The sequence below is a fragment of the Peromyscus californicus genome, unplaced genomic scaffold (assembly GCF_007827085.1).
Source record: "Peromyscus californicus insignis strain IS unplaced genomic scaffold, ASM782708v3 Scaffold_3__1_contigs__length_106647218, whole genome shotgun sequence".
Lineage (NCBI taxonomy): Eukaryota > Metazoa > Chordata > Mammalia > Rodentia > Cricetidae > Peromyscus > Peromyscus californicus.
This window is the reverse complement of record NW_026294551.1, coordinates 23,953,846-23,976,421: the sequence shown is the minus strand read 5'-3', so window position 1 is coordinate 23,976,421 and position 22,576 is coordinate 23,953,846. Positions and strand designations below refer to the sequence as shown.

General features: G+C 48.5%; 1 protein-coding gene and 1 long non-coding RNA gene across 3 annotated transcripts; both read left to right on the top strand.

Moving 5' to 3' along the window:
- Window positions 1-242: 242 nt before the first annotated feature.
- On the top strand, window positions 243-8,040 carry LOC128122705 (uncharacterized). The gene is made up of 3 exons (XR_008222471.1): window positions 243-813; window positions 1,097-1,220; window positions 1,585-8,040. It is a non-coding gene; the product is annotated as an uncharacterized LOC128122705 (long non-coding RNA).
- An 816-nt stretch (window positions 8,041-8,856) lies between these two features.
- On the top strand, window positions 8,857-21,218 carry Msl1 (MSL complex subunit 1). Of its 2 annotated transcripts, XM_052755694.1 has the most exons (9): window positions 8,858-10,259; window positions 12,713-12,936; window positions 13,874-14,256; window positions 16,138-16,185; window positions 16,640-16,704; window positions 17,464-17,531; window positions 17,929-18,053; window positions 18,455-18,527; window positions 18,775-21,218. In XM_052755694.1, the coding sequence occupies exons 1-9, from the start codon at window positions 9,492-9,494 to the stop codon at window positions 18,863-18,865; spliced, it is 1,845 nt and encodes a 614-aa protein (XP_052611654.1). In that variant the 5' UTR covers window positions 8,858-9,491; the 3' UTR covers window positions 18,866-21,218. The 2 variants fall into 2 exon arrangements, with proteins under 2 accessions (XP_052611655.1, XP_052611654.1); XM_052755695.1 differs by lacking the exon at window positions 16,138-16,185 and having other exon boundaries at window positions 8,857-10,259.
- The last annotated feature ends 1,358 nt before the right edge of the window (window positions 21,219-22,576 follow it).

The window sequence follows — 22,576 nt, the reverse complement described above, 5'->3', positions numbered from 1 at the left end:
AGTGAGCCCCTTCAGTAGGACAGAGAGGTCCCTGTCAGGGATCTGAAAGTGGGTTTTTTTGTTTGTTTTTGAGTCTCTTCGTTCTCGATAAACGCATCCCAGTCAGCTGCATCGGGCTGCAAAGATTTCCTTGGTCTTGAGCTGCATGAGTGAGTTCAGATTTCAGCTGATTTGTTTCAGGGAAAATGGAGGCTGAGTCAAGGTCAGGTACTCAGAAATCAGCTTACTCCTAGGTTTAATCATATAGAGACTTTAGACCCAAGGTTCTGCGAAGGAACTTGAGGGGGTGAATTGCCATTAATAACTGATGGCCCAAGACCCTGACAACCGAATCCCTCCTTCCAGACAGGGAAAGCAGATCCTGAAATAGGTGCCTCCCCGACCTATTGTGAGCCACAGTGCTCAGGGTGACCACCCACTCCCAGACTGTAGATGTTTTTGCACAGGCTAGGAAATCCTACTGGGGTGGGGGAAGGAAATCAGACTGTGGTCACAAAGAGTGACTTCAGAGCCTTTCACTTAGCGGAGAGAGGGGGTGGGGGGAGGGGAGACAGGCTTGCAAGACTGGGTGGCTCTGTGTCCAAAGGGCTTCCCCTTGCCAAGCCCCACCCCAAAGCCCAGGAAGTCCACAGCTTGGCACCTAGCCAAGGCAGAGCATTCCTCAACCTTCTGACCGGCTGTGTGGGACGGTTCCCACAGGAGGAGGGGGGAGGGGCGGGAAACAAGGCAGAGAAGAGGTGACCCGGCAGTGTGCAAGGTGAGGGTGAAAGGCGGAGATATAACCTGCAGCGTCACGAGCCCCTGTTAGCGAAGGTGAGACTGGATGCTTTCCGGCGGCTATGCCAGGGGTCTGCAGCCTCAGAGCAGAGGGTCCTTGTGTCAGCTCTCCGTTCAGGGTCATCCCTGACGTCCCAAGTTGTCCTGCAAGCTACTTCAGTTCCCGTGTTTTCTCTCCCACTTACTCTGGTTGAGCTCGGGCGCCCCCAAGTGTCTAAAAGCGGGAACTGCAGCTGGACGGGGGGTGGGGGTGGGGTGGGGGGAGGCGCTCTGTGGGTCTCCCTTTGCCTAGATGTCTCTGCCCCTCCCTTTTCCTCAGCCTAAGCCCAGGACTCTGGAAATAGCACCTGGTAATGGGAGCGCTGACAGATGCTGAGTTATAGGAGCGCAGATGGCCCAGCCAGTCTTCGGACTTGATCGCTTTGGGACTCTTTCCCTTCAAAGTAGGTGCTCCAGGCCAAGCGTGACAGTCCATACCTATAATCCCAGCACTTGAGTGGCCAGGGCAGGAAGACTGCAAGTTCAAGGCTGGTCTGAGCTAATAGTGACACGAGGAAAAGGGGAGGGTTGTGGTCGGGTGTGGTGGGGTCTCGGGACTCTACCCATTTTCCCCCACATTTCCTCACTTCATTCCTTAACGTGTCCCTGTCTTATGTGTTTCTTGGCCACAATAGGGTCCCTTTCCTTGGGCTTCCAGGCTTGTAGCTCTTGGGTTATGACTTCTGTGACCTTGGAACCACAAATAGGCCCACAATGATTCCCATTTTATTTTTATTTATTTCTTCTGTTTTTCAACTGGGGCTGTAGAGACAGCTTGCTGATACCTGCAGAGGCCAGAAGAGGGCACTGGATCCCCCGGAAGTGGAGTCACAGGTGGTTGTGAGCAGCCCTGTGTGCTGGGACTCTTCCTCTGGAAGACCAATCAAGGAGCCATCTCTCCATCCTCTGGCCCCAGTCTTCCTGCCGTAGCCTCTCTAGTGCTGGGACTACAGGCTCGCACCACCATGCCAGCCTACTAAATTTACCCTTTCTTTCCCACACCACTCAGCCCTTATCTTTCTGTGAACGTTGTCCACGATCCACCCCCTCCCCAATTCTGCAACCCCAATTCCCCATCCAACTCTTTTATTTCCAGAACAGGAAAGGGGAGATTCTTGCCGTTGTATTTTGCTCAAGGTATTTTCCCCCAAATAAGTTGAGAACCAGAGTGTTGAGAAGACAGAGACCTCAAATCAGGATAAATGAGCACAAGAATCCCATCCACCTCTTTTTGTTTGTTTGTTTGTTTGTTTATTTATTTATTGGAGACAGGTTCTCTCTATGTAGTCCTGGAACTTGCTATGTAGACTAGGCTGGCCTCAAACTCACAGAGATCTATGGCTGCCTCTTCAGTACTATGATTAAAAGCATGGGCCACCACGGGGTGTGTGTGTGTTTTCACTGCGTGCCTCCTCCTCCTCCTTCCAGCACCATCTCCTGGGGCTCTTTCCTTTCAAAGCTAGTGCTCCTAGTGCTGACAGGGAGATACTGTTTTAGAAACCTGTTAGCTTGACCAGTCTGACTGAGCTCGTATAGAGATCTACTTAGAGTGTTGTTGGGGAAGTCCTTTAGGAACCGTCCACCCAGTTCAGAGAGGCACTGCACCCATAACCCAGTTCATAATTAGGGAATGCTCCTCTCTCAGCTCTTCATCAACGCTATGAAGTCTGAAGGAGTTGGAATAAAGGTAACCAAACTTTACTAACTCCACACCAAGACAATTTCATTGATGGTAACTCTCTCTTGTCTCTAAAGAGGGCACTGGGGGTTGAATGTAGAGGTTCCAGCTCCTGCACCCTACCATTCTGCAATGTTACCACTGAGCTACATTCTCAACCCTTTTACTATTTGGAAACAGGGTGTGGCTAAAATAGCCCAGACTGACCTGTATGTGGCTACCCTCTTCAACCTCGCCATAAGCCCGAATTACATCTTCTGTGTACCCTTGAAGTTATTTTTGGTTTTGTTTGACAGAGTCTCACTGTGTAGTTTTGGCTGGTCTGGAACTCGTTATGTACACCAGGCTGGTCTCGAACTCACAGATCCCCTGCCTGCTCCACAACATCGGGCCCCAACCCTTCGTCTTCAACCAGAGAACTATGTGGGTATAAACAAAGTCATCTTCGGCTGGAGCAGCCACATTACCCTATAGTCAGTGACCTCTCCGTAACTAACCCTAGCCCAGGCTGCCGCCCCAGAGTCACCCTGAAGAGGGCACTTTTGTTCAGTGGCTGGCTCATGCCAGCTCTAAGGGAGCCTGAGGAAGGAAACACAACAATTGACCACGTGTTAGGGGTGGTTCTCGCAGGGGTTGCTGGGACAGGGAAGGGAGGTCCACGTGGAGTGGGCGGGACACTCTGGAAGTTTTGGCGGGGCTGGCCGATAGGGGGAAACAAACAAACAAAAACAACACCCAAATTTGAGTTCTGGTCTGATTGGGAAGGGAATTGAAGAAGCGGGCGGGTGTACCCCGTCCTTGGGGAGGACCCAGGGACGGGGCACACCCACCCGCAGGCCCGATGGAACGCAGGGCAGGGCTGCTGGCAGCGAGCGCCCTGAGCCCTGCAGACCGTCCAGGGAAGCTTCTGGCTCCGTCCGGGCTGCTTGGTTTCCTAGCCTGCGTCTAGACGGGAGAGGTGGCGAACGGGGCCGTGGTCTCCCTCCGGGGCCGTGGGGGGACTGAGTTAATGTCAGCCACGCAACTCCAGTTTTTATTTACCTTCCTGAGCGCCTCGGAAAGCCGCCCAGGAGAAACCTCTCCCTGGAGAGAAGCCAAGACAAACGTTCGCTTTCTCACTAGCAAGTTCTGCCCCCTGTTAGCAGCCTCATTGTCAAAAATGGAAGAGACTGGCAAGATGAGCTACTCCAGTCTTCCTTCTTTAGGGGCTGTGGTGGAGGTCGGTGTGGTGTCTGGGAAAACCAAGACCCGGACAGGTGAAATGGCTTGCCAATGCTCTTCACACCACGGGGATGCCCTCCAAAGAATGGAGGTCATAGGACTGGAACTCTGCAATTCCTTAAACCTGAGTAGGAGGGTGAAAGACTTGCTATGAACTCTCTCCAGACTTGCAACCACGAGGCAAAGTGGTTGTCATCCCACGGGAGATAAAACAGTTTAGGGACTGATTTGTGGGTATTAAGCACTGCTTCTCTTGGGTTCCCTCGCAGCTGACTCCGCTTTTAGTTTTAGGACAGGGTTTCTCTCATATTGTAGCCCAGGCTGGCCTGGAATTCATTATGTACACCAAGCTGAACTCAAAATCCTCTGGCCTCAGCCTCCTCCTTCCAGGGCTGGGATTACAAGCGCGCCCCACCACACGTCTCCTGGCCTTTACACTATGAAACCTCACTTCCTTATGTGTTTAATCAGGGGTCACCGAAGCTTAAGGCTTAATGGTTTAGAAGCAAGATTTCTAATGAAAGTAACTCTCTGCCTGGCCTGGAGGCTCACACTTGTAGGAATCTCAGCACTTTGGTGGGGGGTTAGTGGAAGGTCATAAAGAGTTGGAGGTGAGTCTGGGCTACAGAATGACACTCCGCCTCAAAAAAGGGGGGAAAAAAAAGTCCAGAAAGACCTTTCTAGGTTTCTGGTGGTTTATTCCTTGGAATTAAGCTACAATCAGACCGCCAATCCAAAGATTCCAGTCTTGCCTTTGGGGAAAAAGTGTGTTTACTTAATTTGATGCAGTGAAATTGTAGACTTTGGACTTTAGAGCTGAGACGTTTCCAGGAAAAATAAAGTTGGGGACTGATGTAGGATTACCAGCTGATAATTTGTCTGCCGGTAAAGATATTTTAAAAGTACTGCCATCGATTAGTTTACTGACATCGTTCATTTCACAAAAGAAAGTATATTTTAGGCCGGTGGATTGAAAGTTCACAGTTCAAGGTCAGCCTGGGTAATTTGGTGAGCCTGTCTCAGTGAGTGAAAATCAGGCTGGACATACAGCTCGGTAGTAGACGGCTTGCCAAGCACTCATGAAGTCCTAGATTCACTGTCCGGTACTGCTTAGCAAACACCAAAGAGCTTATCTCCATTAGAAACTGCTCCCGCACACCTGGCACCTATGGCTGGGCACTAGACCAGTGCTCCCACCCACAGTTCATCCTAGACTGACTCCAGTTCGGTCTGTGTGCCCCCAGATCAGGGGCGGGCAGCCAGAAGAGAACCAACTCAGCACTTAAAAATTTTTTGTATATAAACAGGCTCTTGTAGGTACCCTAGCTGGCCTCTAACTTCTATCTTCTTGCTTCCATATCTCATGTTAGTAGTTAGGATTACAGGTAAGTACTTTCAGGCCTGGCGACCTAACACCATTTGGTATGCCTCACACACTAAGAATTGTTTCCAGTACTCTGGAGGCAGAGGCAGGCCCATCACCCTGAGTTCCAGGCCAACTTGGGCTATATAGTGAGACCCTACCACAAACCAACCAAACCAAGAATGTGTAATAGTTGCATTTTGTTTTTTTCTCTTCGAGACAAGGTTTCTCTGTGTAGCTTTGGTGCCTGTCCTGGATCTTGCTCTGTAGACCCTGCTGGCCTCGAACTCACAGAGATCCACTGGCCTCTGCCTCCCTAGTGGTGGGATTAAAAGTGTGTGCCACCACTGCCCAGCATAGTTGCAAATTTTAAAATGAGATTGTAAATTAAGATGATTAGAAATAAGGCTAGGGGTCTAGCTCAGTTGGTAGAGTACTTGCCCAGCAATGTGAAGCACTGGGTAAAACCTCCAGCACTGAATACACTTGGCCTGTGGTGAATGCATACAATAGTCAATGCCTATAATCCAGCACTCAGGAGGTAGAGGCAGGACAATAAAAAGTTCAAGGTCCTTGTCAGTTACACAGTAATTAGAGGCTACCTGGGATGGATATATATACACATATATATTCCAAGCAAAATTATCAGGAATACAAATACCATGTAATACAGTTATACTGGAAAATGACCACATTCATATCATGCATTGGGGCTGCTTTGGCACTACAATAGTAGAACTGAAGGTTAAAAAAGAAAAAAAAAGCCTTCTAGTCAGCCAAGCCTAAAATAGTTACTGTCTGGCCCTTGAAGAGTAGGTAAGTAGGGTTAGCCTAGCAGGATGGTGTGTGCCTGTAATCCCAGCACTGGGGACGTGGCAGCAGGAAGCCAGTTTGGTCTAAAGACCCTATCTCAAACAAAACCCCAAACCAGAGCTTCTGAATCCTCAGGTGTAGGGCAGGACTAGGTCATCTGCACATCCACGGTTTCAATGAGGAGGCTGGCTTGGGTTTATTAGGTTTGCACTCGGAGGAATGTCACAGCGTTCTGTGGAAGTCGGGATCACTTCGTGGAGTCGCTTCCCTCTCACCTTTACACATCCTGGAATTTACCTCAGGGGGCCAGGCTGTGCCTGCTGAACCAGCTCGCCAGCCCTGAGATTGCGTTCCGTAGTTTCATGCTACAGCCTTGGCGTCTTCTCTTTGATGAATTTACATTACATTTATTTGTGTTTTTGGCATGGGTCCCCTCACTGTGAAAGTGGAGCTCAGAAGACAACTTGTTCATCTCCTTCCATTGTTTGAGTTCCCGGGCCCCAACCCAGGTCCTCAGACTTGGTGGCAATTTCCTTTACCCTGTGAGCTTCCTCACCTGTCCTCCTTTTATATGACACCGAAGGCTGAACCTAGTACTCTGTGGGTGCTAGGTGAGCAAAGAGCACTCTGCCACTGAACCTAGTACTCTGTGGGTGCTAGGTGAGCAAAGAGCACTCTGCCACTGAACCTAGTACTCTGTGGGTGCTAGGTGAGCAAAGAGCACTCTGCCACTGAACCACAGCACAGACCTGTCACTCCAAGACCTGGGAAGTCTTGAACTTGGGATAGTCCTACCTAAGTCTCACGAACTAGCTGGGATCACTGGCCTTTGAGACAGGCCTGGCACTCTGCTCACACTCTACTGGTAGTTTCTCTACATATCCCTATACCTCTGGAACCCGAGATGAACTACTCACCATCTCACACCTGAACTAACAGTTTTCAAGCTGGCCCACATTAAGAGCCTACTCTTAGCAGGTATATGTCTAGATACACGGAGCTAACAATCTATGGAATTCACATGTTAGTAGGTGAGGATACTGCAGGACAAATGACGTAGTGGGTGGTGAGAAATTCTGCAGAAGAAATGGAGGTCGGCAAAAAAAAGCATTAGAAGATGGCATTTAGTCAAGAGCCAAAGGAAGCGAGGAAGTCACGTGGACCTGATGAAGAGTCCATGCAGAGGGAGCAGCAAATGCAGGGACCTGAGCAGACAGACAGGAGGCGACTGCGGCAGGAGAGAAGGGCAGCAGTGGGAGCCCTCAAGTCCACATGTGAAGGGCCAGATTCTTCAGGCCATTCCAAGACTGCTTTTACTCCAAGTGAGACAGGAAGCCACGAGACTTTAGAACAGAGAATGACTATGACCTATCAGGATCACTGTAGATGCCCAGGGCGGACTTAGGCAAAGGTGGAAGCTGAGAGACTTGATTACAAGCATTCCATAATTAAAACAATCTGTAAAAAAAAGCAGGGATTGTGGCTTACATCACGGTGGGAGTTGTGGAGATGATGCAGAAGTGTATTATTGTGGATTTGTACTTTGAAAGAAAGATGGACTGACTGACTGGATATGGGGAAGCAGGACTCCGGTGGCAGAGTCAAAAGCTTGACTTTGAAATGCCTGTTAGACACCCAGCTGGACACATTCTAGGCGCTTGGAGATAGGGTTCTGGAGTAAAAGCCCAACAGGCTACAATCTGGGCGGTTCGGTGTATGCCAATTGATAGTGAGACGGTGGGGAGTCTTCATACTGAGAAAGATCACATCCTACAAACTTCTCAATCCCCCCCACCCGACCGTCTAGTCTCACGTATCCCTAAACCCAGGACTTCCCTGGCAGAGTTGAGGCCAGTCTGCCGGAAAGAGGGCTGGGACTCTGGAGATCCACACCCATTCCCTCAAGCTTGTCAAGGGTTTCATGGCCCACAAAGCAGAGGGAGTTTCTAACTAGAAGCTTTGACATTGGGCCAGATGTTCTATGCCTGCACTACTTATTTTTGGAGACAAGGTCTCTCCATGTAGCCCTGCCTGTCCTGGAACTCACAGAAATTCTCCTGCCTCTGCCTCACAAGTGCTGGGATTAAAGGCGTACACCACTACACCCGGCTATCTCCATAAATTTTTTTTTTAGAAATGCACTTCTGACTGGCACACACACACACATGACACTATGAACCCGGAGAACGGGAAGAAGTGCTCAAAAGAGAAGGCCCCAGAGAACGCTGAGTGTGATACAAGCATACATCTCCTCGCGGACGTCTGCGCCTTCTCCCAGAAGATGCTAGCAGTCGCTCAAGAAGGCTGGGGGACATGGCTCTCGGCAGTCCTTCACCCCAAGAAGGCTGTGGTTAAAAACTCCCCCGGGCAGCAGACATCATCGATTTTGCTGCTCCGGGAACCAGAGGTCCCTCCATTTCTGGCGCTGGATCCCTTAGAGACAAAGAACTCGGTCTCACGGAGCCGACGGGGTGGAGGCTCTACCTTCCACGCCACGGAACACCCGCCGGCTCCGGGGCGGGGGGGGGGAAGGGGGGAGCCTGGGTCGGGGCTGCTCCGGAGGGTGCGTGGGGCCCCGGCGTGGGCCAGGCCGCCGGGCGGGGGCGGGCAGGCTCGGCGGAGCGGCCGGGAGGCGACCGCGAGGGGCGGGCGCGTCTGCCTCCTTCCTTCCTTCCTCCCAACCCCATCCTCTCGCGCTTCGTTCGTCCGGGGCTCCTCTCCGCCTTCCCCGGCCGCCCGCGGCCGCCCCCGCCCCCGCCGCCCACCTTCGCCCGCGCCGGCGTCCCCGCCCCCACCCCCGGCCTCCCCGCGTGGGCCCCCCGCGCCCCGGTCCCCCCCCCCTCGGGCCGGCCGCGGCCCCTTTCACAATAGCGCTACCCGCCTCCCTCCTCTCGGCTCCCGGTTCGCTGCCGCCCGCCCGCCCGCCGGCCCGCCGCCCTCTCGGCGCATGCGCGCTCCGGGCGGCGGCGGCGGCGGCGGCTCCGGCTCCGTTTTTTTTAAAGGGAAACGCTGAGGCGCCGGGGGTGACTGTGGGGGAGGGGTCCCGGAGCCGCGGAGACCCCCCGGGGGGAGGCGGCAGACCTCCCCCCCCTCCCGGAGTAGGAGGGTTCTGGGCGGACCCGTCCCTCCCACCCCCTCCTGAGGAGGAGCAGGGAGTGGGGGGGGGAAATGGAGGCTCGGGGCGGCTGAGGCGAGCTCCGGGGCGGGGGGCCGGGGCGGGGAAGGGGGGGTGCGGGGTGGGGAGACGAGGCGGGCCCGGCCGGGCCAGGGGGGGGCCGAAGCGAGCTCCGGGGATGAGCTCGGGGGCGGCTGGGTGCGAGCTCCTGCCTCTGCGGCGAAGGCGACGGTGGCGGCAGCAGAGGCGGCGGCGAGGCCCCCATGGGTCGGCGGCGGCGGGCCTCAGCCGCGGCCTCCACGCGTCCGCTGGCCGGCGGGATGGCGCCGGGGCCTCGGGGGAGCCGCGTTAGCCGAGGCCTGCGGCCGCTCCGCTGAGGCGAGCCCGCCAAACTCCCCTCCCCCTCCTCCGTCCTCGACCCCCCGCACCTCGCCCCTTCCCCACCCCCTCCTCCGCCTCGGTCCCCCGCGCCGCTCCGGACCACTATGACCATGAGATCCGCGGTGTTCAAGGCGGCCGCGGCGCCCGCCGGCGGCAACCCCGAGCAGCGACTGGACTACGAGCGGGCGGCGGCGCTGGGTGGGCCCGAGGACGAGTCCGGGGCGGCCGAAGCCCACTTCCTCCCCCGGCATCGTAAGCTCAAGGAGCCGGGGCCCCCGCTGGCCTCCTCCCAGGGCGGGAGTCCCGCGCCCTCTCCAGCCGGCTGCGGCGGCAAGGGCCGGGGCTTGGTCCTCCCGGCCGGGGCGGCCCCCGGGCAGCAGGAAGAGAGCTGGGGCGGCTCGGTGCCCTTGCCCTGTCCGCCCCCAGCTACCAAACAAGCCGGCATCGGCGGGGAGCCGGTCGCAGCCGGCGCCGGCTGCAGCCCCCGGCCCAAGTATCAGGCGGTGCTGCCCATTCAGACGGGCTCTCTCGTGGCGACGGCCAAAGAGCCTACGCCCTGGGCTGGGGACAAGGGTGGGGCGGCTCCCCCAGCTGCCACCGCCTCGGACCCGGCGGGACCCCCACCACTACCTCTGCCCGGGCCGCCACCCCTCGCGCCCACCGCCACTGCCGGGACCCTGGCGGCCAGCGAGGGCAGATGGAAGAGTATGAGGAAGAGCCCTCTCGGGGGTGGCGGCGGCTCGGGAGCCTCCAGTCAGGCCGCCTGCCTCAAACAGATCCTTCTGCTGCAATTGGACCTCATCGAACAGCAGCAGCAGCAGTTGCAGGCCAAGGAAAAAGAGATCGAGGAGCTGAAGTCCGAGAGAGACACGGTACGGGAGGGGTTAATCGGCAGCCGGGCCGGGAGCGAGTTGTGCGCATGCTCGGGGGAAGGGGGCTGTAGGAGGCAGAGGTCCCCGCTTGGTTAGGGTTAGAGGAAGTTGGCCACCAGCGAAGGAGTGCCCTAGATGCTGCTGGGTCGTTAGGAGCCTGGCTCACTGACAGCGTTGGGTCCGAGGGAAGGGTTAAAGGGCAACCTTGAGAGTGTGTGTGTGTGTGTGTGTGTGTGTGTGTGGACTTCGGTTGCCAAAGGGTTAATTTAAAATGACAGCCCCAGACTTGTGGGAAAGACGTTTAGAGTGGGAAAAGACCGATTTATGAGGGGTTAAGATGATGGGGTGGGGTGCAGATGTGGTGGCTGTACAGAAGGGTTAATCTAAAGCGCTGTTGCGTTAGAAGTGCATTGTAGAGGAGAGGGACATAACAGCTGTTGCTCCAACCGCTACTGCAGCATCTTCAGACAGGAGGGTCGTCATAGGTCTTTTAGCCGGTAGAGGGTAAAGATGGTCTACGTGGAATCCTATTGTAGCTTTTCTAGATGAGCATCACTGCCTTTGATTTCAGGCAGTTTTTGGTGTTTTTTTTTAGTGGGGGAGGGGGAGGAATCTGAGTTACAAAACACTACCCACTGACCAAGTCTCTTGAATAAGCGGGAAGATTTTGAGACATGAGCCTATTCAATGTATTCAGTAGCTCCTTCTACCTCCCAGAACCTTGAGGTAGTAGAGAAGCCCTGCTATTTCTTTGTACTTCTGAAGAACATGACTACATAGGATTGTTTCCACTGCAGCAGCAGTCTTGGGTACCTCCATGTTAAGCATACTGCCTCCCGCCCAGGGAAGCTGGTGTGGCGGGGTATTTCTGTGCTAACATACCTTTTGACTGCCTAAAAATAAACATGGTTTCTGCAGTTGGGCTGAGGCCGCCGCTCTCATTCTCGCTCTCCTCTCCCCTCTCACCCTGGTGCTGTGGGCACCCAGGGCTGAGCAGGGAGCAGAAGAGCTACTCATTTGTTTGTTCTCTAAATGAATCGCCATCCGGCGACTGTCTCATCGGAGACTGCCTTCTGCAAGGTGGAATGGGAGCTGGGGCAGCTCTCACTGAAACCCCTCAGTGTTGATTTGTGGAAGTTACTCAACATGGAGGTGACCCTGCCCAGCTACTGTACTGCAGTCTAAGGGTGTGATGGTACTGTAATTACAACACATCATATCCTTCCTTCCATGGGAAGGGGGTGGGAAGAGAGGGACCAGTAAAAGAGAAGACATCAAGACTATGTCACCCACAAAACATGGTTAAGTAATGCTAAGGCTGTGAACCAGAACAGAAGATGAAGTGAGAGGATGGCTGACAAGGAGAGCTCTGCTGAGTCCCTGAAGTCATGTTCCCTTCATAGGCTTTTGGAGGTAGGAAAAAGTGGGGTGAGGTAAGGATAAAGGACCTGTCTGAACTTGGCGTTCACTGCTCCTCTTATGTGCTGCAGTCTAGTATTGCCTCAGCCCCTTCCTCTTATCACAGTTACTGTTTGGCCTCTGCTGAAATCTAGGCTATGGATGTAATGAAGGCAGCATTAATATCACTGTTTAACCCAGGCAGCTTCCTGTAGTCTGGTGTAAGTATAATAAGTTTTTATGACAATAGACTTCTATTTTCTGCTTGATTTTTGTGGTTCACTTTAATTAGAATGAAAGTAATTTTAATAAATACTTAGATAAGTTATTTTTTTTGTTGTCTCAAAATCAAAGCAGAATATATGTCATATTTGTTGGTATTAATATAATACTGTATTATAATTCTTTACAGTGTAGTATGTTTTAGAAGTACTCCCTCAACTATACACACATAACATTTTCATGTAACACTACTATCCCTAGTGACACTCTCTGCGCTCCTGATTCCTTTTTACTGTACTGTTTGAACATTCCATTGTGTCTGGAGTTTTGGAGTGAACATAGAGCAGATAGAATTTGGATAACCTTAGGATACTTTAAAAGAACACAGAGCTGAGAATGTAGTTCAGAGTGCTTGCCAAGCACACTCACGAGGCCCTGGTTCTGTCCCTAGCATCACATACAACAGTGAAGAGTATGTATTCTTCACATATATAAGGTTAACTTCAGGACTCTCAAATGACCTGCAGCCACATGGCTAGCTGAAGTGAGGCCTTCTCATTAAAGGGCACACTGGCCCAGCCCAGTAGAGAGGATCTTCTTTCAGAAGAATGAACTTAGAATTGCCCCATCCCTCTTACCATCCAGACTAACTCCTGCAATTGTCTTTTGCCTTTCTTGAGTTTAAGGAAAGCTATTCAGATTCGTGTCTGCCAGTTCAAAGTTGAATTCGTAGGGTCCATGGCAACATGCAGAAGACTGCTGATTCCTAATTGGGGCTAAGTGCTCGTGTTTAACTTGCGTGTGTAAGTCTGCATCTTGTCATTTTGTTTTAGCTCCTTGCTCGGATTGAACGTATGGAAAGGCGGATGCAGTTGGTAAAGAGGGATAGCGAGAAAGAAAGGCACAAGCTGTTTCAGGGCTATGAAACTGAAGAGAGAGAGGAAACAGAGTTGACTGAGAAAATTAAACTGGAGCGCCAGCCGGAGCTTTGCGAGACATCCCAGGCTCTGCCTTCCAAGCCTTTCTCATGTGGACGGAGTGGAAAGGGACACAAAAGGTGTGCTGATAACTTTATTCCAGCTGTCTGAACGAGATGAGGAACTGTTACTGATGACTGGGCCTGTGGGATTGGGGTTTATGGATTGGCTTTATAACACACAGAGCCTGAATTGAGAAGTCTGTTATGCCAAGGGCATGGTGGCTCACACCTGTAATCACAGCACTTAGGATGCTGAGACAAGAGGACTCTTGTGAATTCAAGGCCAGCCTGGGCAACAGAGACCTTGTTTTAAACAAACACCTGCCCCCCTCCAAGTTTCTGTGTTAAGAAATTGTCTTGAAACATTTTTTTTTTTTTTTTTTGTCACAGTACTAAATACAAATGCAGAGTATATCTTAAAGAGAATGAGTAAAAAGTGTTACCTTGTTGAATCTAGTAGGGAATAGAACAGTTAATTAATTATTTTCAAGACAGGGTATCTCTGTATATTCCTGGCTGCCTTGGAACTTGCTCTGTAGACCAGGCTGGCTTCAAACTCAGAGATCCATTTGTCTCTGCCTCCCGAGTGCTGGGATTAAAAGCGTGTGCTACCACCGCCTGGCTCAGGTAGATTTTTTTTTTTTTTTTTTTTATGTGCATTGTTTTTGCCTGTATATATGTCCGTGTGAGGGTGTCATATCTTGGAGTTACAGACATGTTAGCTGCCATGTGGGTGCTGGGAATTGAACTCGGGTCCTCTGGAAGAGCAGTCAGTGCTCTTAACCACTGAGCCATCTTTCCAGCCCTCAGTTAGATATTCTTAAGCATAGATGCTTGCTCATTTACCAAAGACCCATTCTGTATACTTTCAAGCATGGCACTTGCTGCCTGCCATGTCTTCCAAATGAACAATGGTTGTTTAGGTACCTGGATACTGCTCTTGCCTTCAAATATTCTAATCAGATTTTATTCAGAAGTCAATTAATTTTATAACATTTTCTTTCCTACCTAATAGGAAAACCCCATTTGGAAATACAGAAAGAAAGACTCCTGTTAAAAAGCTGGCTCCTGAATTTTCAAAAGTCAAAACAAAAACTCCTAAGCACTCTCCCATTAAAGAGGAACCCTGTGGTTCCTTATCAGAAACTGTTTGTAAACGTGAATTGAGGAGCCAAGAAACCCCAGAAAAGCCCCGCTCTTCAGTGGATACCCCACCAAGACTCTCCACTCCCCAAAAGGGACCCAGCGCCCACCCCAAGGAGAAAGCCTTCTCAAGTGAGATGGAAGATTTGCCGTACCTTTCCACCACAGAAATGTATTTGTGTCGTTGGCACCAGCCTCCCCCATCACCGTTACCATTACGGGAATCCTCTCCAAAGAAGGAGGAGACTGTAGCAAGTAAGGCATAGAGAACACTTGCTCTTATACCCTAGTGGTGGCGGTCAAGCTAACAAGTGTGAAATGCCTTTGGCATTTTTTAAAAAGTGCAATCAATAAAGCAGAGTTCTGTCAAGAATGAGTAAGTTAACAGCCAGAGACAGACACTGTGCAGGCATTGCAAATAGATGGAATTACAGCAAAATGTGCTCAATGTATGTGTCTGCTTACAACACTGGGAGATGTGTTTGCCAGTAAGTTGCTCATCACAAGAGCACCAGACTTGGGGGTGTAATCTCCGGCAACTTGCATGCCCTCTGAAAGAAGGGTTTTCTGTGCTGTGAAACGCATAGAACTTACACTTTGCCGTGCACGACTGTTCCTGCATTGATATTGTGTGAAACCTGGGAGGGTGGTCTTTGGGTGTTCTCAGGGGCCAATGGTAATCTTTGGTTGGGGAGCCAGCTTGGGGTGGGGAATTTCACCTGGGCCTCCGCTCTCTAACTACATAAACATTTATCTGTATCTCTATGTCCCGGTCTGGGGGCAGGAGGGATCTGCCAAAGGCCAACAGTCTTACTTTACCTTACTGCACTTCACAAGGTTCTAAGATGTGAAGAGTTGACTTGGATTGCAGTAGCCCATTGGTTGTTCATATATTTAAATAAAATGGTCTACAAACTATTTTTCAAACAATAAGGACTATCTTGGGATATCTGAGCTGCTTGGGGAGGGGGTGGGGTGTGGGAACTTGGTCTTTATTCCTGTTTATTTTCTTAATGGCTTCCACACAGAGATGATCCCCACCTTCTATATGAACCAGTAACTAATGTGTCTTCAAGTGTGTTATATTAGTCTATGACAGTTATTGTGGGTGCTCTTGGGTCATGGTGGGGAAAGCTTTCTTAGGTAGAGCCTTAGACCTAAGTTTCTAACCCTGTGCCTTACTATAGCAGAGATGGGGATGGGAATCCATTCCAATAAGATGTGAGCCATCTCCAGGCTTTGTTTGGCTGTTGTGGGGAAGACAGATGAATGATCTAACCTTTAGTAGGCCTCACACTTAAGTATACGAGACAGACCAGGGTCCTGCTCTAGAGTCTGATACTTTTGTTGTTTCAGTCAGTTGAACAGGTTCTCTTAATAGTTAATTTTTGCTGCTACAGCAATGCTGTGTAACAATTTTAGGAGAAACCGTGAAGCAACTTCCCATCCGGAATTAGGAAATGGCTTGGTCTGGAGTTCTTCTGTGTGACTGGCTGTTTTTGAAAAACCCTGTCTACTCTAGTAGAGCAAGTTCCAAACACATCTGAGATTGTGGGCTTAACACCCTGAGGGAGTGTGACTGGGAGATCCCAGTCTCTTGAGGAGCCTGAGTTCTGCATAAATGTGTGAACCCTTATTGTATGACGCCCCTATCTCAAGAGGAAGTCTCAATGACTTATCCTAAGGAAGCCCAAGTCTTTGTGCGTGTTGTTCAGGCTGGACCAGCAAGGTAGTTTGTGTGGAGGGAGGAGGAACTTGAAGAAGACTCCGTGTGTAAGTGCTGGGAACACTCATCTGTTTATTTGACAACTAGGGCCGACTTTTACTCACCTGCCACGTTCTGAGTTTAAGGTTTGGTATCCTTGGCCATCAACTGTTGCAGGGAAACCACCCTAAATAATGAAGAAAAGAAGTCGTCTCAGTGTAAAAAAAAAAAAAGTGGTGGGCTTATTTTCTTTTCTTTTGTCTGTTGTTCCCTCTTCCCCTCCCCCAGAGAGAAATTCTCAAAAGAACAACTCAAAAAACAAAATGGCTTCCTAGTGAGAACATCAGTCAGTGATGCTCCTTTCCTCCATTTTGGGTATGGGCTTTTTTTCTTTTTACACTGAGATGATTCTTCTTTCCTGCATTATTTAGGGTGTCTGATGCCATCAAGTGTTGCAGGAGAAACTTCAGTCTTGGCTGGTGAGTAGATTAGGAATTGCTGGCCGGGCCTGGGTTGGGGATTGGTGGGATGGTGGCTGGTTGGGAGCTTCCTTCTCCGTCTGTTGGATGTGGAAGAGTAAGATTCCTTGGTGTTTGAAGACACTACCGTAGACAACAAAATGACAACACATTTCAGTTGTTTTTCAGGAACTTCAGTAGCATCCATTATATGAATTGTCAGGTATTGGCGTAGGGTTTTTTGTGATCCTGAGTTTGGCAGACTGCAATGGCATTTTAGATTCTTTCATACCATAGCGAGGACACTGACTATGGCTTTGGGTGAGGCCATAGAATGGACTCCTATCACTTGGTAACTGTCTTACCTAGGGAGAGACCGATTGTCCTAGTGAATAGTCGGACGGTTGTGTGACTTTGGATTTAAGGGTGCTTCCACCCCTCCTCTTTTTCTTTTTCTTTTTCTTTATTTTTTCAGTTCCTTCTTGGAGGGACCACTCAGTAGAGCCTCTAAGGGACCCAAATCCTTCAGACATTTTGGAGGTAAGTACCAAGAACTGTGAATGAAGAAAATTGGAAACACTAGAATATAGGGGGGTACAACTAGCCCCTGTGGTTGGCATATAGTCCTAGCTACTCAAGGAACTAAGGCGAGAGAATTACTTGAATTTAAGATGTTGAGGCTTGTCTAGGCAATATAGGGAGATACTATCTTCAAAAAGGGCATGGGGGGAGAGGAGGACCTTAATATTTCCTATAACTGTCGATGGATTAAAAGAACTCCTAAGAACAGAAAGGAACTTGAGGTTATTTATTTAGTCTTTGTTTTTCATCTTATGAATGAGAAAAGTGGGTTCTAGAATAATTAAGTTATTTTTCAAAATTAGTATTGAGATGGTGTTCCAAACTAAGGTAGATTCCATACTGAGTACAGAAGTTAGGCTGTGCCACTCGGCAACATAATTCTACGTTCCAAACTTACTTGGTTATTGAAAAAAGGATATTTTGAATTCAGACTCTTATAAAGTATAGAGGTAGGGAGAGTTTATGGCCCTCTCACAGGCATTTGACATGACTTATCCTGGAAAGTTATGGGAATTAAATTTGAAATTTGGGATTTCTGAAAGGATAGGGGTAAGGACAGGAGTGTATTTGATTGAGTCTTTTACCAGAAGGTTTACATGATCTATAGAACTCTTTAGATAATTTTAGAACCTGAAGGTGAACATTTTTACACTCCTGAAAACTTTGGGTTATTCCGGCATGGTCATAAGGAGCTTACCCCTGCTGTTCCTCTTCCAGAACCTGGATGACAGTGTGTTTTCAAAGAGGCATGCAAAACTGGAGCTAGACGAGAAGAGGAGAAAAAGGTAAGGCCAAGATCCCCATCCCGGGACATCTGATCCCCAGGACTGAGACTCCCTCTTCCATATTGGGGAGAGTCTTAGGGCACTTAACATTCATGTCGTACTCGTGTCCTAGTTAGCTGAGTGTCTCAGCTGGGGCGGTTGTTCTTACAGGCAAACAAACATGTTGGCCATTTCTTGGATGTCTTCCCTCAGTACTATTTTGTGTGGAACACCAACACATAATCTAGACTGCTAGACCCAAAGAGTTCTTCCTCATCCAGGTAGTCAGTTCCCTTTACCCCATCTAGAGGAGTTAAATAAGGATCTTCTAGCATCCAGAAAATGAATTGTTTTCGTAGGACAATTTTTAGGTCAATAGTAATGCTAGGTTTGTTTGTGTTTGTCTGGTTTTTCCCAGATGGGATATTCAGAGGATCAGGGAACAAAGAATTTTACAGCGACTGCAGCTCAGAATGTATAAAAAGAAAGGAATTCAGGAATCTGAGCCTGAGGTTACCTCATTTTTCCCTGAGCCCGATGACGGTAAGTTGTATCTATCTAAAAATTTTGGGGCTGGAGAGATGGCTCAGTGGTTAGGAGCACTTCTGTTCTTGGAGAGAGCAGAGTTTGGTTTCCAGCACCCACACTGGGCAGTCCAGAACTGCTTGTAACTCCAGTTGCAGGGGACCTGATGCCCTTTTCTGACCTCAGAGGGCACTGCACTCACGTGTACAAATCCACACACACAGACACATTCATAAACGCTTAATATAAAATAAAGCAAAATAAACTTACAAATGTAGACTTTTCATGGAAAAAAAAGGGTTCAAGTCTCTACAGCACAGCTTGCTCTGATGAGGAAGCTGTGTTTTGGAGGTAGTATAGTTGTTATACATTTCTCACCTCTTGCTAATAAGGTTGTCCTGTATGATTTTCTTCCATAGTTGAAAGTTTGATGATTACCCCCTTCTTGCCTGTTGTAGCATTTGGACGACCATTACCAAAATTAACTCCACAGTAAGTATAAAGGTTTTTTCCCTTCTCCTTTTTCAGGTAGTTTGGACCTCCTTTTCAGACTCTATGAAGGAAGCCTAGATAAAATGGGGACCACTTGGCTTAGGGATAGTCATGATTCTTTGGTGATAGCCAAGAAGTAGCAATGCTGTTTAAGTCAGAAGCAGGTGATTTGCCACTTTGGTGGTAAGCTGACTATTGCTAGTCTCTGATGCAGCCTTCTCACTCTGTTCTCATGTTTTTTTGCCAGGAACTTTGAGCTGCCCTGGTTGGATGAGCGAAGCCGTTGCAGGTTGGAGATCCAGAAGAAGCAAACACCTCACCGGACGTGTAGGAAGTAGCTGTACTGGCAAGAACCCTGTCTTCAGATAGTTGTAGCATGCCATTCCAAGAGAATGGCAGAGACCTGTATATGTGACCTATGTCCTCATGTATGTTATCATTCACTGGTAATGCCTTTCCATATTCCTTTTTGAGTTTTGTTTTTTCACTCTGATTTCACAAAACAAACAAAAACCTCTTGCATTGGGCTAATTGTGATTATGGAGAGTTATTGGGACTTGTTTTCCCTTTTTGGGGAAATGAGCTCTGGAGCTCATCCTATAGGATGGTGGATTTGGAGTTTTCAGGAGCCGCTTCTGCTCACTTTGCCTATGTTAAAGGGGTACAAGGGCTCTTACTTAGCCATGTCGAAGATGGAGCAACCCCTGCCTCATAGGAGCTGTGCCTGCCCTGACCCTGTGCTTCCCTGGTGCGCCTTCCGAATAGTTTGGGTAGAATAGATTTGACACTAAAATAAGACAAGAGGAACTTACCATGAGCCTTAGGGCCCAAGGAGGAACAACAGAGGAAGAAATTAGAGCAGTTCTGTGAAAGTTGGTTCTCTCAAAACTGGCTGATCACTTTAATTGGGTAACTGAAGTTCTTCTGCACCCCTCAAAAAAGAAAATGTTCAGAGAGATTGGGGATGTACATTTCCAACTAGTTACAGTGCTAAACAGATGCCTTGTCATCTGGGGATGGCATGCCAGAATCTGTATAGATGTCCTTGTGTCCCATCACTTCTCAAGTATTCCTTAGTGGGGTTTCATCCTATTAGCCAAACGTTTGGTGGTGAGGTAGAAAATTTGGGGAGGGTGGGGGGAAGGGTATGGAAAAATATGCTTCCTTTGGCTGGCAAATGTCTACATCTTGAAACAAACAGTTGTACCTAATGAACCTCTATTCGTTTAGTAAAGATAGATTTATACATGTACCATCTTGGTTCCCATCTCCTGCCCTTGTTTTGTTACCAAAAGAAAAAAAAAAGAAAAAAAAAATCAGGATGGACAGCACTCCCAGGCCACTTGGGTCTCAGTGTAAGATCCCTGTGAACTATCTGAAGGGAAAATAGAACCGAGACCTCTGGTCTTATATATATATAGGAATTGCCTTTCATTAGTCTTCAGGACTATTGTATAAAAACAAGTAGGGGTCTGATCTCCTAGGAGGTAGGGGCTTTTATCCTTGAAGAGAATATGTCCCCGGATTATTAGCACTTTTAGAGGAGAAGCCAAGGTATTGTAGGGTGTGTGGCTGGCCCATCAGCTGAGCATGAGAGAATGGGATTGCCATTGTGGGAAGAGAAGAAAAGTTCCTCAGGGGCCTCCCACTGCTAAAGCTTTTTTTGAGATGTTATCTGTGCTCCCTGGGTTTGACTTTGAAAGGAATTATTCCAGCAGTACATGTAGTATTCTTGGATGATCTTGCTGCTCTCAATTCTCTTGTGTGTGTGTTTGTGTGTGGCTATGGGTTTTCATTGTAACTCCATCTGCTTAGGAGTGTGGTCTCTCTGTAATGGAAGCTGCCGTAAACTTCACTGCAGCAAGGATGTAGAGAGAAGAGGACTTATTCCACAGGGGCTTTCATCTCACACCTTAACGATGAGGATATATCTAGAAAAATTGGGCCAGATTTTTGTGTTTTGTTTGTTTTAATGAGGCAAGCTGGTTAGTGCTCCTACTCTGACCTATGTTAGGGCTCTTTAGAATTTGCTCCTCCCAAAAGGAATAACCTCAGTCAGTTGTCTCTTTCTTTGTTCCTTGATCCCTCTCAGTTTCTTCTTGCTACTATGATTTGTCAGATTCCTACTTTGGGTGTGGGTTAGCAGACCTAACCTCTCACAGAGGAGTCCACAGATCCTGTTTTTGCTAGACTGAGAGGAATCCATGAGGTGCTATCTGGCAGGACTTAAGTGGATTCTATTGCTTTGGTTCTCCTTTCCCTGAGGACCTAATACTTGTTATGTCCTCTTCTAGATTTCCTTTGGTTTGGGTATGTGAGGTTTGTTGAGAAGGAGGTTGAAGCGAAGTTCCAGGAGTGAAATTACAGTGTGTTAAGAGTGTGGGGAAAATTAGTCTTATTTTTCCCTACATGGGATACAACACTGTGAAATTCAGTCTTCAACAGAAAGAAAGGCCCTGCAGTTCTCCTAAAACATAGTTCCTTATTTCTTTCTTTAACAAAGTTTAAGCTAGTGTTAATAAATTAAAAGAGAAGTTGCTTGTCTCTCCAGCTCAGCTTTGTTTCATGCCGTTTCATATGGTTGTCTGTGCTGTATTCATACTTTTGATACCATTTCTGATGTGTACAGTCGGCTGTCTTGTAAATATCTTACAAAGAGTTCAAGTGTAAATAAACTATTGTGGCCGTTAATTTTTGAACTTTTGCCTCAATTTATTAGATTTGTTGGGAAACATTAAATAATTGTTTGTCTATATGAAAGATTGGGAAAGTCTTATTCTCCAATAAAATAGAACAACACATTATTTCCCCCTTTTAATAAGGGGCTCATTCCATTTGTGTCAGAGTACAGAACATGTTTCATTCCTTTGTCCCGAGCCCTTCTTTGTACATAAATGGCAAATTACAAAGCTCATAGCAAGACCTTATAGGTCATCAACTCAGCCCCTGATACATGATTTCTCCTGGATAACAGTCCAGACAAATGTCCAGATCTGCTTAAACTATGTCTTCTACGCACATCTTTTTTTTGCTTCTGCCTCCCGAGTGCTGTGATTAAAGGCCTGTGCTACCACTGCCCGGCACATCTTCTTCTGTATGTTTGAAGACCCTCATTGTAACTTGAACCCCTTGGTTCTTGTTTTGTAACTAGAGTGATGAGAAGAGATCATCTCTTCCCTCATAGTTCTTCTAAGAAGATGTCTGGTATCCCAGACCATCTGTTCATGCTAAACATGCACAGTTCTTAAGAGCTGTTTCTCAGAAGGACTGTGATCCCAAGCAATCACACAGGATAACCCCAGGTTCACCCCAGGTTCGAGGTCAGCCTAGCTTACAGAAGACCCTGTCTCAAAAACAAAGTTGGACCAAGCAGGGTATGGTGGTGCACACCTGTAAATCCTAGCACCTGGGGAGGCTGAAGCTGGTGGATCATGAGTCCGAAAAGACTGGCCTGAGGTCATAGATTCTGTCTTTAAAAAAAAAAAAAATGGACTCAGACCAAACAAAGGACAAAGTGGCAGACTATCCTTTTCCTTATTTAGACACTAAACTTGGCAGTCTTACTGCACATTTTAGCTTGTGATGGATAAGATTCTTAATGCCTTTCACACTTATTAAATCATGCATCCTCCATTTTGAATTCAGGCAGTTGGTTTTGGAGCTGAACTCCATGATACATTTGGTTGCCTGTCTCCAGTTGAGAGAACCAGCCCCTGCAAATATTCATGATTCCTTCTAGTCCCATACTGTCTGTAAATCTGGTAAGCAGTGAGATCTTTATAACTATTTATGAAAATAGCTCAGAATCCTATTACCTTACGACGATTCGATGTACATTATCAATGTGCACTGATAACAGGTAACAAACTATATGCTGTTTCGAGGTAGCAGTATTGAGATTTTTTTCATGGCTGACAAATGCATTGCCCAAAGCATTTTCTGTCAGATAACACATCAGAATTTTAAACGCTAGGTTTCTACTAATATGCCGAGACTTTTTTTTTTTTTTTCTATTTTTGGAGACATGATTCCAAAACTGGCCTCTAACT

Bases quoted from the DNA above. Each gene is read 5' to 3' on its own strand.
- Msl1 (XM_052755694.1), top strand. From the start codon at position 9,492: ATGACCATGAGATCCGCGGTGTTCAAGGCGGCCGCGGCGCCCGCCGGC. The intron at 16,705-17,463 runs GTAAGTACCAAG...TTCCTCTTCCAG, and splicing joins ATCCTTCAGACATTTTGGAG to AACCTGGATGACAGTGTGTT. The intron at 18,528-18,774 runs GTAAGTATAAAG...TTTTTTTGCCAG, and splicing joins TTACCAAAATTAACTCCACA to GAACTTTGAGCTGCCCTGGT.